This window comes from Diabrotica virgifera, chromosome 1 (assembly GCF_917563875.1).
Source record: "Diabrotica virgifera virgifera chromosome 1, PGI_DIABVI_V3a".
Classification (NCBI taxonomy): Eukaryota; Metazoa; Arthropoda; class Insecta; order Coleoptera; family Chrysomelidae; genus Diabrotica; species Diabrotica virgifera.
Genome location: NC_065443.1, coordinates 106,548,028 through 106,560,984, shown reverse-complemented (window position 1 = coordinate 106,560,984; position 12,957 = coordinate 106,548,028). Strand labels below are relative to the sequence as shown.

The following is a 12,957-nucleotide window of genomic DNA, read 5'->3' as shown; positions in this document are numbered from 1 at the left end:
AGGCTTTCGAAATGTAGTGCTATGCCACAGAAGAATTTTAAAAGTTTCCTGGGTGGAGAAGATTCGAAACTCCACAATACTAGAACGTCTCAGCAAGACTACTGAGATCATAAAAAGCATCAAGCAGAGAAAACTGAAGTATTTCGGACACGTAATGAGAGGTCCCAAATACAGGGTGTTTCATTAATAATTGTCCATATAGTAACTGGAGAAACCTTAGCACAAAATACGAAGATTTAACCTAAAACACTTAAATAAAATGTTGTTCCTTACTGAGTTACAGGGTGTTTTATCTAAAAATTTAAAAACTATTTTTGCTCAGCATTTTAAAACTATTCGACGTATCCTTTTCATACTTGGCAGAAAGTGCAACTACTAGACACCCTACTAAATTATGATAAATACATGTTTCTAGCTACTACCAGAGACGTACGACAGGGGATGATGAATGGTTGACCTTTCTCAAATTCTACGCCACTGGAGGAATTACTATTTTAGTGCCATTTTTCGATTCTACAATACTTTCTACGTAAATAATATACGCTTCCTTGGTAACGATAAAGTCATTAGTTTTCGAGATATTTGAAGTTAAATATGAAACGGCACAGTTATTTTGATTAATTTATGATATGATTCATATGAATAAAATTTAAAAATTATTTGTACCCAGTACTTTAAAGCTATTTGGCGTATCCTTATCATACTTGGCAGACAGTGTAGGTACTTTACACCCTACTAAATTAAGATAAATAAACGTTTCTAGCTAATACCAGAGGCGTACGACAGGGGATAGGGACTGATTGACCCTTCCCAAATTCTACGCCACTGACAAAATTGCTATTATAGTGTAATTTTTTTATTTTGCAATACTTTTTATGTAAATAATATACTGTTTATTCGTAACGATAGTAACGATAAAATGATTAGTTTTCGAGATATTTGAAATTAAAAATGAAGCGACACAATACACTGATCAAAATAGCCGTGTCGTTTCATTTTTAATTTCAAATATTTCGAAAACTAATGACTTTATCGTTACGAATGAAGAGTATATTATTTTCATAGAAAGTATTGGAAAATCCAAAAATTGAACTAAAATAGCAATTTCGCCAGTGGCGTAGAATTTGGAAAGGGTCAACCATTCACTTTCTACTGTCCTACGCCTCTGGTAATAGCCATAAACGTTTTTTTAACATAATTTAGTAGTTTGTATAGTACCTAAACTTCCTGCCAGGTATGAAAAGGATACGTCGAGTAGTTTTAAAATGCTGAGCAAAAATAGTTTTTAAATTTTTAGATAAAACACCCTGTAACTCGGTAAGGAACCACATTTGATTTAAGTGTTTTAGGTTAAATCTTCGTATTTTGTGCTAACGTTTCTTCTGTTACTATATGGACAATTATTAATGAAACACCCTGTATAGGTTGCTACAAAATATCACGCAAGGAAAAATAGCAGGCAAACGCAGTCCAGGACGAAGAAGAACCTCATGGTTGAAGAACTTGCGAGATTGGTATGGTGTTGATACAAGCATGCTATTTAGGGTGATAGTGAATAAAATTAAGATAGCTATGATGGTAACCAACGTTTTGAAAGGACATGGAACATGAAAAGGATACCATTTTGACTTGGAAGATCCAATAACTCTAAATTTCTCCATTCGTCCAATATAATCTGGTTATCCGAATGGTCGAGGACATGACGTCTGTCATCATTGAGTCTAGCTATTAGCCCATTCGTAACTGGATTTTCTGTGTGTATAAGCTCTGGCTACTTGTGCTTACACTGTATCTCCCACTATATCACATGGCTTCTCAAAATGCAGTCCATCCATTGGTAGATTGTTTCGTGTACCCTTTTAACTTTATCTCTTGACTAACGTAATTGAAGGGATTGCAAGAAAAATGAAAATTGGTAGGACACACCGCTAGCATGACATATGGGTGATGGAAAAAGAGGTTATTGGAATGTGGACCAAGGGAAGACATCAGCAGTGGACTTTTGAGGCTAAATGATGAATGAACTCATAGTTGATTGGTTAAGAAATGTCAGCCAATCGTCCAATTTTACAAAATAAGGGCAATGAAAGACACCTTCTTACGAATTATAAACTAATTGTAATATTTATACGATTTTTTTTTAAATGGGACAACCTGTACAGGAACTAATTTCTTTTATATTCATAAGTAAATCAAATTAATTATTGATGGTATGCTGAACGTGACGGCAATTGAGGCATTAAATCGACATGTTACGATAGTAATTGACGTAGAGTTACCGCTTAGTTATTAGATAATGACTCAAGCAATCAATAAAAAGCACAAATGCCAACTAAGTGTTCGCATTTCAACCTCTGATAAAAGCTCACGTCAGCTCTAATTTACAAAACTTAAATAAAATAATCTATTTATTATCGTCCAACACGATGAAAACAAAAAGAATTGTGAGAAAACACGCCACACGTCATTTGTCAAAAAGATCTCTATCCATATCATTACCTTACCGAGTCGATGATGAACTGTCGTTATCACAATGGAGAAGTTGTAACAATTATCACCGACATACACTAAAAGGGGCGGAGAGGGGTTAGCGGTGATTTGATTGGCCCAGATCTCAGGTACGGCAAGCAGGTGAGACTAAACACCAAACACACCAAAACACAGCATCATTGACCAAGTATCGGTCCATCTACTATCTGGCACGGGAACGGTGGTACTACTCGCACTCGGCGCGCGAAAAATGAAAAAATGATCGAGTCTCTTTAACGAATCAATCGAAAATGTCTTTTCTACACGATAATTCACTTAACGGTGAACATTTTGTTTAAATAAGACTTAATGACACATCAAACAATGGTTTATTGCCTTTTAAACATACCTCAAGTGTACTGTCTTGGTCCGGGAAGGTGTGTAAGGAAATAATTACTTTTTAATATAATGATTTGAGTGAAAAATCTATTGATCATTTGATAACTTTCGTGGTGAAGTTAGTGATGTTTTGTGAATCGAAAAAACAGTTTTGGCTGAGAAATCAGCATGTTCCTTAGCCGGAAAGAACGGACGAAGGGATTTGCACTTTTGGTGTGGATTGTCTCTCTGTACAGTTCGAGGTAAATTAAACTAAGTATATAATATGTATTTTCAAGAAAAGCTCTGTTACCACATAGTGGTGTATGACGACAATACATTATAATACACTAAAAAAACAGCTCAATATTAATATCAAACTTAATCTTAAACTTCTAATGGTCTGCTATATATTTACATTATGTAGAAATTTTACCCATTCCTTCTTATTTCTGCCCAGCAACCTTTCTCATATCCATGTTGTTCCCCTTTTTTCTCGAATATGTTTCCTAGGGTTCTATCCAGGCGCGGATCTAGAAATTCATAATAGGGGGGTCAGACGTACCGCAAATATTTTATTGTTCAGATTTATAAAATTCAGTCATCTCAGATACCTACGGTATCAAAAGAATTGAGCTCTGGTTGACAGAAAAAAAAATAAAAAATGGACCCGTTGACCCCCCTCTGTATCCGCGCCTGGTTCTATCCCATGTTTCTCGTGGTCTACCTTTTGCTTTCTTCTTTGCGTTTTTGCCTGCCAAATTTCTTTCACCGGTTTTGTATCGATAATCTATTCTCTGTAGATGACTTCACCAACTCAGTTGCCTTCTTTATGTATATTCTGAGGTTGACTAGATTTCCAAAAATCTCCCGTCTAAGGTATTTTATTTCTACTGCCTATATTTTACTCTTTTTTGTCGTTTGGTTAGAACCCACGACTCGCAACCAAAAGTCTTGGACTTGGACACAGTACTTTTCGTTTTTTATTGTTATTTTTTTATTTATGAATTTATTACTCATTGCTTAGTATCTATAGTTTCATAGTTTTTTTAATTCTATTATTAACTTCTGTTTCTTGACTTCCGCTGTCTTCTAATTCTACTCCTAAGTATTGGAAGATTTGTGCTTATTCTAGAAATATAAAAATAATAAAATGATGACATTATCTCAGCGAGACTAGATGTCCCACAGCTAAAGTATTTATTTTTCTTCTCAAAATTGTTGACCAATTGTTAATCTATGCTCTTTTAATTCCTTTTATAAATTTTTCGTCTAGTTTCATGTATTAATTTTGTTTTCATTATAGCTTTATCCATATATAATTTTTAATAATACTATACAGGGTGTCCCGAAAAGATTAGTCATAAATTATACCACACATTCTGGTAACAGGTCTCTATAATCTTACTTAACCATATATAGTATGTGGTGGATTCGACAAATATTCAAAATATCTCGATAAACACTGGCTTATCGAAACAGTACTTGGAGACCAAAAAGCTTTAAAAACGTTGTGTTTAACTAATGGTGCCACAATAATAATTTAATTGGAACGTACACAGAAGTTTGGGGTGGTTGAAGAGAACAAAACCTCCATAAAATTTTTATGGGGTGCACAAATTTCACTCTAATTTTTTTAAAGATATTGCTGCCATAAGAATGCTACAGATCTATTTTCAATAAAAATCTCTAAGAGTTTTCGATATACGAAAAAAATCGATTTTCATTTTCTAACTTCAAAGGGCTGTAACTTTTTTTGTGTGCACTATTTTATATAGGTAAGTGAGGTTCAATCAATATATTTTTGACCCCAGAATCGGTGGTATAATTTATGACCAATCTTTTCGAAACACCCTGTATTTGACAGTATTTGCATGTGCTACAACTATCATAGATTTTGTGTTATTAGGAATCCATTTTCTGTTTGGCTCTGCTTTTATTCCTATTTTAATCCTGACCAGTCAGTTACTCTTAATTCTGATTACAGGACTTTTTAGTGCATTTTTTTTTCGATTAATTGTATTCTTCTATTTACTCACTGATATTAACTGATCTTTCTTTCTTGCTACTAGGTATTGTAGTAGTGACTAGTATTATGTGGTACAAGTTGTACCTGTTAATAAACTAACATGTAAAATATTATGAAGTAATATTCTGAACTATAAATTATTCTAAACTATAAATTATTAAATGTAAATGAGTAAATATTAACCCTCTGTAGTATTTGTATTATAAAAAGTGAACTAAAAATCGCCCACGGCGTTTTGTCACAATCACCATCTTCAGCGAGATATATTTCATTTAAAAATTTGTAATGTGGGTATGTTTAATTTGATTCGTGTAAATTTTAAGCATAATACCTACAGGGTGCCGCAAAAAGATTATTTAAAAATTATACTACGATTTTTAGGGATGAAAATAAGCCAACTTCGCTAACTTACCTATAGCAAAAAGTGCACCCAGAAAAATTACGACGTATTAAACATACAAATTATTTACGGAATTTTTAAATATTGCTCCGAAAATTTTAAAAGTTTTTTATGAAAATTAGCCAAAGTAGCTAAAATATTTTCTCCCGATTTTCCTAGATTAGATGTTTTGAGGAGTCTTCAAACCTTTTGGAATAAAAACGTGACATCAATGGAGTGAAATTGCTCTCTGGAATGAATCAGCTGCTTTACAATTTTTTTGCTTTATAGTATTTGTTTATAATATCATTAATTTAGAAAATACTTCTTAGTTTTAGTCACTTTTTTACATATTAATCTAAAATAATACAATATTATTTTTCCCAAAAATATTGAAAAGTTTACTATTCGAGCAGACAAATTGTTGTTGTGTTCTCTATCTTGATACTGGTTTTACAGTAATGAAAGTTTGTTTGAATTAATTTGATTGAAAATAAACAATTACAGTTTGTCTGAAAATGCAGATATGGTCATAAAATTATTGTTTAAATGATATTGGGACCACTTTTCGAATATGTGACTTCTTAAACGATAGAATGAGGTGTCTTACGAATATGCTTTCGCAAAAATGAACCCGAGCTTTTTTAACACGTTGGCTGCCGTGAGACACAAATGTGGTGTCTCATGTTGTTGTTGATAACCGCCTCGTGACTCACCGTAGTTGTCTCAGAAGCATAGAAACGGGAGACTCTTGGCCGCAGACCTCAACTTTTACGGCAGCCAACGTGTTAACAATTAAATTCATTAACAATTAAAAAACAATGTTTTAAAATAAAACAAGCCCAAACGACTTACAGGGAGCTGATACAAGAAGGCTTAAACTTGAATTTAGACACTTCGTAATATCAAAAATAATATTTTTTACTTTTGTTTTTAAGCCTATAACTCGAAAACGACCTGATTTAAAAAAATTGCAAGAGAACTTTTTTGTTCAGAAGGATCCAAAAAATATCAAAAAATTTTATAACAACGAATTTGGAGAATATGGAAAATTTGAAAAAACGTAGGCACAATATTGTGATAACAATATTATTATACCCATAGACGCGCTAAATGTTGCCAAGTCACTCAAGTTAGATGTCTTGTAGATAATCGATTTTTAATAATTCCAGTGTGACACAAAATCTAGGCATGGGATAATAGCTATTTGTATAACAAGGGAGCAAAGTGCTACTTTTCCTCCCGAGAATGAAGTTTACTACCCGACGCGTAGCAGAGGGTTCACCCACCGTTCATGGATATACCCATCGTTCATGGGTATTCTTTCATTTTTCCGACTGTATATATTGTTTTTTTTTTCATTTTCTTGCACTGGCCTTGGGGGCATAATATGTTAGTTTGCGTATTTATTCCACTTCCGGTTTTAGTTATAATAGGTAGTAAATTAATAATTGACAGTCAATAAATGAAAACAGTAAAGATAAAAAAATATGTAGAACATTTTTTAATTAAAATGTATAGGTATTCAAATACAACCTAAAAAACCAATATTTTGGTTTATTGGGTTATAAATTTTAGAATCTCCATCTTATTTGCATATTTATTGATGTTAATTATTTCCGATATATCCATCTTGGTCTATTTTGGTTCTTACAAATTTGTATATTTTAAGAATCCTATAAATATACATTTTCCAAGGACTATCTGGCTAATGATGTGGTTTTATGGTTATTGTTTTAAGTTATTAATTTGATCCTTCTGTGAAGATATTGTTGCCTTTGGCTACTATGAGTTGAATGAAATCTTTTAAGTTTGGATTACAATATAAATGATTGATGATTTTTTAATGTTAAATTTTTAACATTACGAGTATGTTTATGTATTATGGGTACAATAACTTAATATTTCCTTAAACATAAATAAATATTTCAAGACAAATAAACCAATTAATAGGTATACAGATACTTGTAAATCATCTACTTTTTTGTTATGAAATAATCGGCATGTATGGCTTTCCAGATCGGCTTCAAGGATTTGTTAATTAAAAATATATGTATCATATTTTTTTTTAATTTGAGACCTTTACCTAACAACAAAATGTAGCCTACTGAATCAGTGGCGTACCGATAGATCAGCGGGCCATGGTTCCAGTTGAGATGCGGGCCCACCCGCCCAATAAAAACTCACATTGTATAACACGAGTATTGAGTATCTAGCTTATTTTATTTGGATTATTTTTATGATCCACCTTATAAAACTTGCATTGAATATCTCAGTTTCCGAATTTTTGCAACTTTTTAGTTTACCTACAACTTATTCATGGATAGTGCTAATATAAAAAATACAAGTGTTTGAGTTAGCACGTGTAGGCAGGCATCGGCGGTTAGTCTTTAAACAAGGACTTCGGCAAGCAGGTAAAACGAGCAAGGAACCTTACAAAAGCGTTCCCTGTGTTTCTTAATAAATTTTGACTTCAAATTTTTTGATAAATAGTCATTTTTCGGTTTTATTAATAAGTACCCACACAAAAATTAAAATTTATTAAGCAGTTACATTTCGTAGTGTGTACTTGTGTAGTTCAAAATGTCTCCATCAAATTAGAAACAAAAGAAGCAAAAAGCGCTTTAGAGCGGGCCGCGGAATCCGCGGAACCATGCTCAGTGCGCCACTACTGAGTATCTAGATATATAATTCCAGGAACTTTGAGACTAAAATGGAAAGAAGACTGGAAACCATAATAAATAACGTACCGAAAATGTTCTTAAGAATATTGCACTAGAGAACTTATAAATAACGTAATAGAAGTAGAACTAAGCGAAACAGTAGATATGGTTGCAGAAACAACCTTAGAACCAGAGAAGCATTATTCACTTTGCTGCTTCCCGAATGGATTTAGTGTCCGCAGTCATATAATAGTCCAGAGAAATAAGATTTTTCTCGTGACACATCCCCCTCCAGGCCGAAACCAAATTTTTTTGAGTAGTATGGACATCTATATTAATAACCTATATATTTCCTGCTGCCGATTTTAATCCGCCCTCTCGGGTGTAGGTAAGTTATAAACAAATGAAGATAAAAAACCGTAAATTTTCGCATTTTTTTCGTCTATTACTAAAAAGTAAAGCATTATAAACAAAAATTCCCATTATTTTCATTCTGGTGGGATGTAGAATAGCATTATGTTGTTTTATATGCCATTAGAGTGAAAACTTAGTCTTTTTCATTATAAACAAATTTGAGAATAAGAAACTCATAAATCATATAAAAAAAACTTCAATATGGCGTTCGCTGAATATGTCTATCCTTATTTGTTGCTTAGAAAATTGCAAAATAAATCATAAATTTTTAGATTTTATAAATGTTCATATCATAAGTAAAAATTAAGTTAAAACCTTCTTATTACACGGAATGCTGAAACTCCTATTTCACTTAAATGAACTTAAATTTCAAAGCAATTGGTCAAATAGTTTAAAAGTTATTTAGTTTGTTTATCCCAAATTCATTTTTTTGCAACACGATAAGTCAGAATATTATGAGGTTTACAGTAACACTTCGGACAGTTTATGAAAGAAGAGCATTTGTACTATTAAGTTAATTAAAAAAAAATGACAAAAAGTAATTTTAAACAGTGTAAAAGGATTTTGCAAAAAAATTAGAATAACTTTTTAACTGTGACCCGTAGAAAAATTATTTTTTTATATTTAGAAAGACTGAATTTTTATACACATTTAGGAAGAAAAACAATTGTCCTAGTACAATTAGGGACGAAGTTAGCCCCCTTTTTTATTTCACATGTTCTTGCAAAATAATTTTGCAATATTTAGAATTAATTTTTCTCATTTTTTTTAAATAAATTAATAGTGCAAATCTTCTTCTTTCATAAACTATCCAAAGTATTACTGCAACTTCATCATTTTCTGACTTATAGTGTTGCAAAAAATTAATTTGGGATAAACAAATTAAATAACTTTTAAACTATTTGACCAATTGCTTTAAAATTTAGGGTATGATTTACGCACCAGAAGCCTCAGCATTCCGTGTAATAAGAAGGTTCTAAGTTAATTTTTACATAAGCTATGAATATTTATAAAAACTCAAAATTTATTATTTATTTTGTAATTTTCTAAGTAACCAATAAGGATAGACATATTTAGCGAACGTCATATTTAACTTTTTTATACGATTTATGAGTTTCTTACTCTCAAATTTGTTTAAAATGCTTAACTTTTTGGTAATAGACGAAAACAGGGAAAAATTTACCGTTTTTTGATCTTCATTTGTTTATAACTATGTCATCAAAGCGGCTGCAGGAAACATATAGGTTATTATTATAGATGTCCATATTACTCAAAAAATTTTGTTTCGGCCTGGAGCGGGTTGTGTCACCAACATGATATTTGTTTTCCTTATTTCTCTGAACTATAAACCCAACAAACAACAGTTTGCTGGTAATGGTTTAAACATGTAGTTTTATCGACTTTGAGAAGGCCTTTCATCAAGTAATCCACGTCAAACTGCTAGGTGTCTTACGGCAGGTGATAATAAATGACAAAGATCTCCATATTATCAAAAATTTATAATGGAGATACGACGAAAACGAGATTTATAACTTGAAAACATACAAATTCGTCAGAATACGAAGGAAGCAATGGAGATACGACGTGGAGTGTGGAAGGGGTGTATTTTCTCGCTTCTACTTTTTAATGTCTATTCCGAACTTATCTCCAAAGAAGCCTTCGATAGACAAACAGCCATTAAAATATGGGAATTAGTGCCAACAATCTCAGGTACGTAGACGACATGGTACTGACTGCTTTCAATGAAATCGAGTTGCAACGACTTATAAATAGGGTGACTAAAGCATTTGATCAATATGAGCTAAAACTTATACTTCTAAGACAAAACGTATGATAAAACGTTATTAGCAAAACGAGTTACAACCAATGCACATCAGAGTGTATGGAATAAAGTTAGAAAGAGTCAATAATATCAGATGTTTGGGTACAAACGTTAAACAAGAAATAAGAATACACAGTAAAAAATGCAGAGCCGCCTTCTATAAACAAAAGAAAGTTCGTATTAATAAAGATATTACCATAAATCTTAACATCAAATTAATACGCTGCTACACATTATCTATAAAATCTATATTACTGTATGGCATGTAGAGCTGGACCCTCAATGAGACATTTATGAAAAAATTGTATTCATGGGGTTATGGTGTTAAGTTTCATCGGTTATGGTTTAATGTTACCTCTTACAAATTCTGAAACCTCATCTCATACCTTATATTCAGACACTCTATATTTCAATATTTCTGCAGGATACCGCAAAACCATCCGTGAACTTCTTTGAAAAGGCTGGAGTCAATCTTTTGCCCTGGCCTCCTAGATACCCAGATTTATCCCCAATTAAACACGGGTGGGACATAATGGATCGGAAACTTATGCCTGGTTGCACCAACAGGCCTTAAGCTCCAGCTTAGCCCACCTCAGCTTATATTTTAATGCTGAGGCCATACTAGCGTCTAATGCCGTTAATTATGGCATTATTTGCATTAGAGATATGTCAAATAATGCGATAATAATTAACGGCATTAGATGTTAGTGTGGTCCCAGCATAAGGATTTACATTTATATTTAAGCTTAAGGTACGTCTTAAGCTCAATATCTGTTGGTGCAACCAGCCATTGATAAATTAAGTTAGATAATTCTTCTAATAAATTAATTTATATTTAGAGAATTCTCTTGAGCATCCTTTGAAATTTTAATCTTTTGTTCATTTTGCTCTTCTGTAATTGTAAGATATTTTCAAAAAATAATAATTTATAATGGATGTTCAGATTTCTATATCCCTTAGTATATTTTTATACCAGGGGAATTGACATTTTTGCATTATAAAGATTATAATTGATGGATTCGACCGTTACTTGATGGAAGTTCATTTTATCTAACAATAAAAAACTGAAAACGTTTGTTTTCTATACTTCCACAAAATTTATTATATCTAAGTGACTACAGCTGTTTCGGCGGAGTGCCTTTCTCAAGTAATATAGTTTACAATGTGTTTGCCTTTTTAATCTTCAACTGAAGAGGTTGAGGAGTGGGGAGCTGTTTGTCTCGAGTTGGTCATTCAGAATTATATCTGTATTTTTCAGTTTATTAATTTCCATAGATTCTAAAAAAGATAGCTTAAGGCCTTTTTATACAGCTCCGTCATATAAAATTTCAAAAAAACTGTCAGATATTATTACAGAATACACTAAATTTTCACCTAAATTCACCGTAAAAAATACACTAGAACTAGTTAATAAAATACAACATTTTCAATTGCCCAAAAACTCCAGACTAATTTCATTTGACGTAAAAAATCTTTTTCCTAGTGTTCCTCCTACAGAAACTTTTGTTTTAGTTAAGAATCTTTTAGACCATAATAGTACAAATCCGATCATTGCATCTGAAATTTTACACCTTCTTGAAATTTGCATAAATCAAGACTATTTTGAATTCAATAATCAAATATACACAAACAACAGTGCAGGACTTATTATGGGTAATCCTCTAAGCCCATTGCTATCAGATATATTTATGAACCAACTTGAAACAACAATTTCTAATCATCCCGTATTTAAACAGTTCTTATATTGGTGGAGATACGTGGATGATATACTAGTATGCTTTACAGGAACTAACAGACAACTTGACCAATTTCTATCATATATTAATTCACTTCATAATAATATTGAGTTTACAGTAGAAACAGAACAGAATAACTCTATAAACTTTCTAGATGTAACGATTTCCAGACTACACAACAAACATGAGTTCTCCATATATCATAAACCTACCCATACTGACACAACTATACACAATTCATCATCCCATCCTACACAACACAAATTAGCAGCCTACCATAGCATGATACATAGACTGACAGAAATTCCCATGACAAAAAATAACTTCGAAATAGAACTAAACATCATTAAACAAATAGCAGTAAACAACGGCTATAACGAACAAACAGTTAACAAAATTTTAAACCAAAAACTCCATAAGAAAGCCCTGAAATTAGTGTATCCACCACCACAGAAAGAACCCAGTACTTTCTGCTCTCTCACATATACTGGCAAGATAACAACAACAATAGCCAGATACATAAAAAAGAAAGGAATAACACCAGCTTTCAGAACTAACAACAACTTAAGCAAATATATTAAGAACAATAAAAGCCGAAAGAGAAAGCAACTACAGAGTGGTGTGTACAAACTAACTTGTGGTGACTGTCCGAAAACGTACATCGGTCAAACTGGCAGAACTTTTGACAAACGGATAGCAGAACACAAAAGGGCATTCAACAATAGAAAAACAGACACTTCTACATACGCACTTCACCTTCTAGATCATAATCATTCTTTCAATGAAGAGTTTAAAATTCTACATATTCAAAATAAAGGCCTTAAGCTATCTTTTTTAGAATCTATGGAAATTAATAAACTGAAAAATACAGATATAATTCTGAATGACCAACTCGAGACAAACAGCTCCCCACTCCTCAACCTCTTCAGTTGAAGATTAAAAAGGCAAACACATTGTAAACTATATTACTTGAGAAAGGCACTCCGCCGAAACAGCTGTAGTCACTTAGATATAATAAATTTTGTGGAAGTATAGAAAACAAACGTTTTCAGTTTTTTATTGTTAGA

The 12,957-nt window shown here is 32.3% G+C and overlaps 1 protein-coding gene across 1 annotated transcript in view; it reads left to right on the top strand.

The window, feature by feature from the left end:
* Positions 1–2,537: 2,537 nt before the first annotated feature.
* The window catches only part of LOC114325448 (protein Wnt-7b), a 444,311-nt gene continuing 433,891 nt past the window's right edge, over positions 2,538–12,957 (top strand). The window contains exon 1 of the mRNA XM_028273521.2: positions 2,538–3,110. Coding sequence (XP_028129322.1) covers positions 3,037–3,110 — 74 coding nt within the window. The 5' untranslated portion in view covers positions 2,538–3,036. The remainder of the gene's footprint in view (positions 3,111–12,957) is intronic.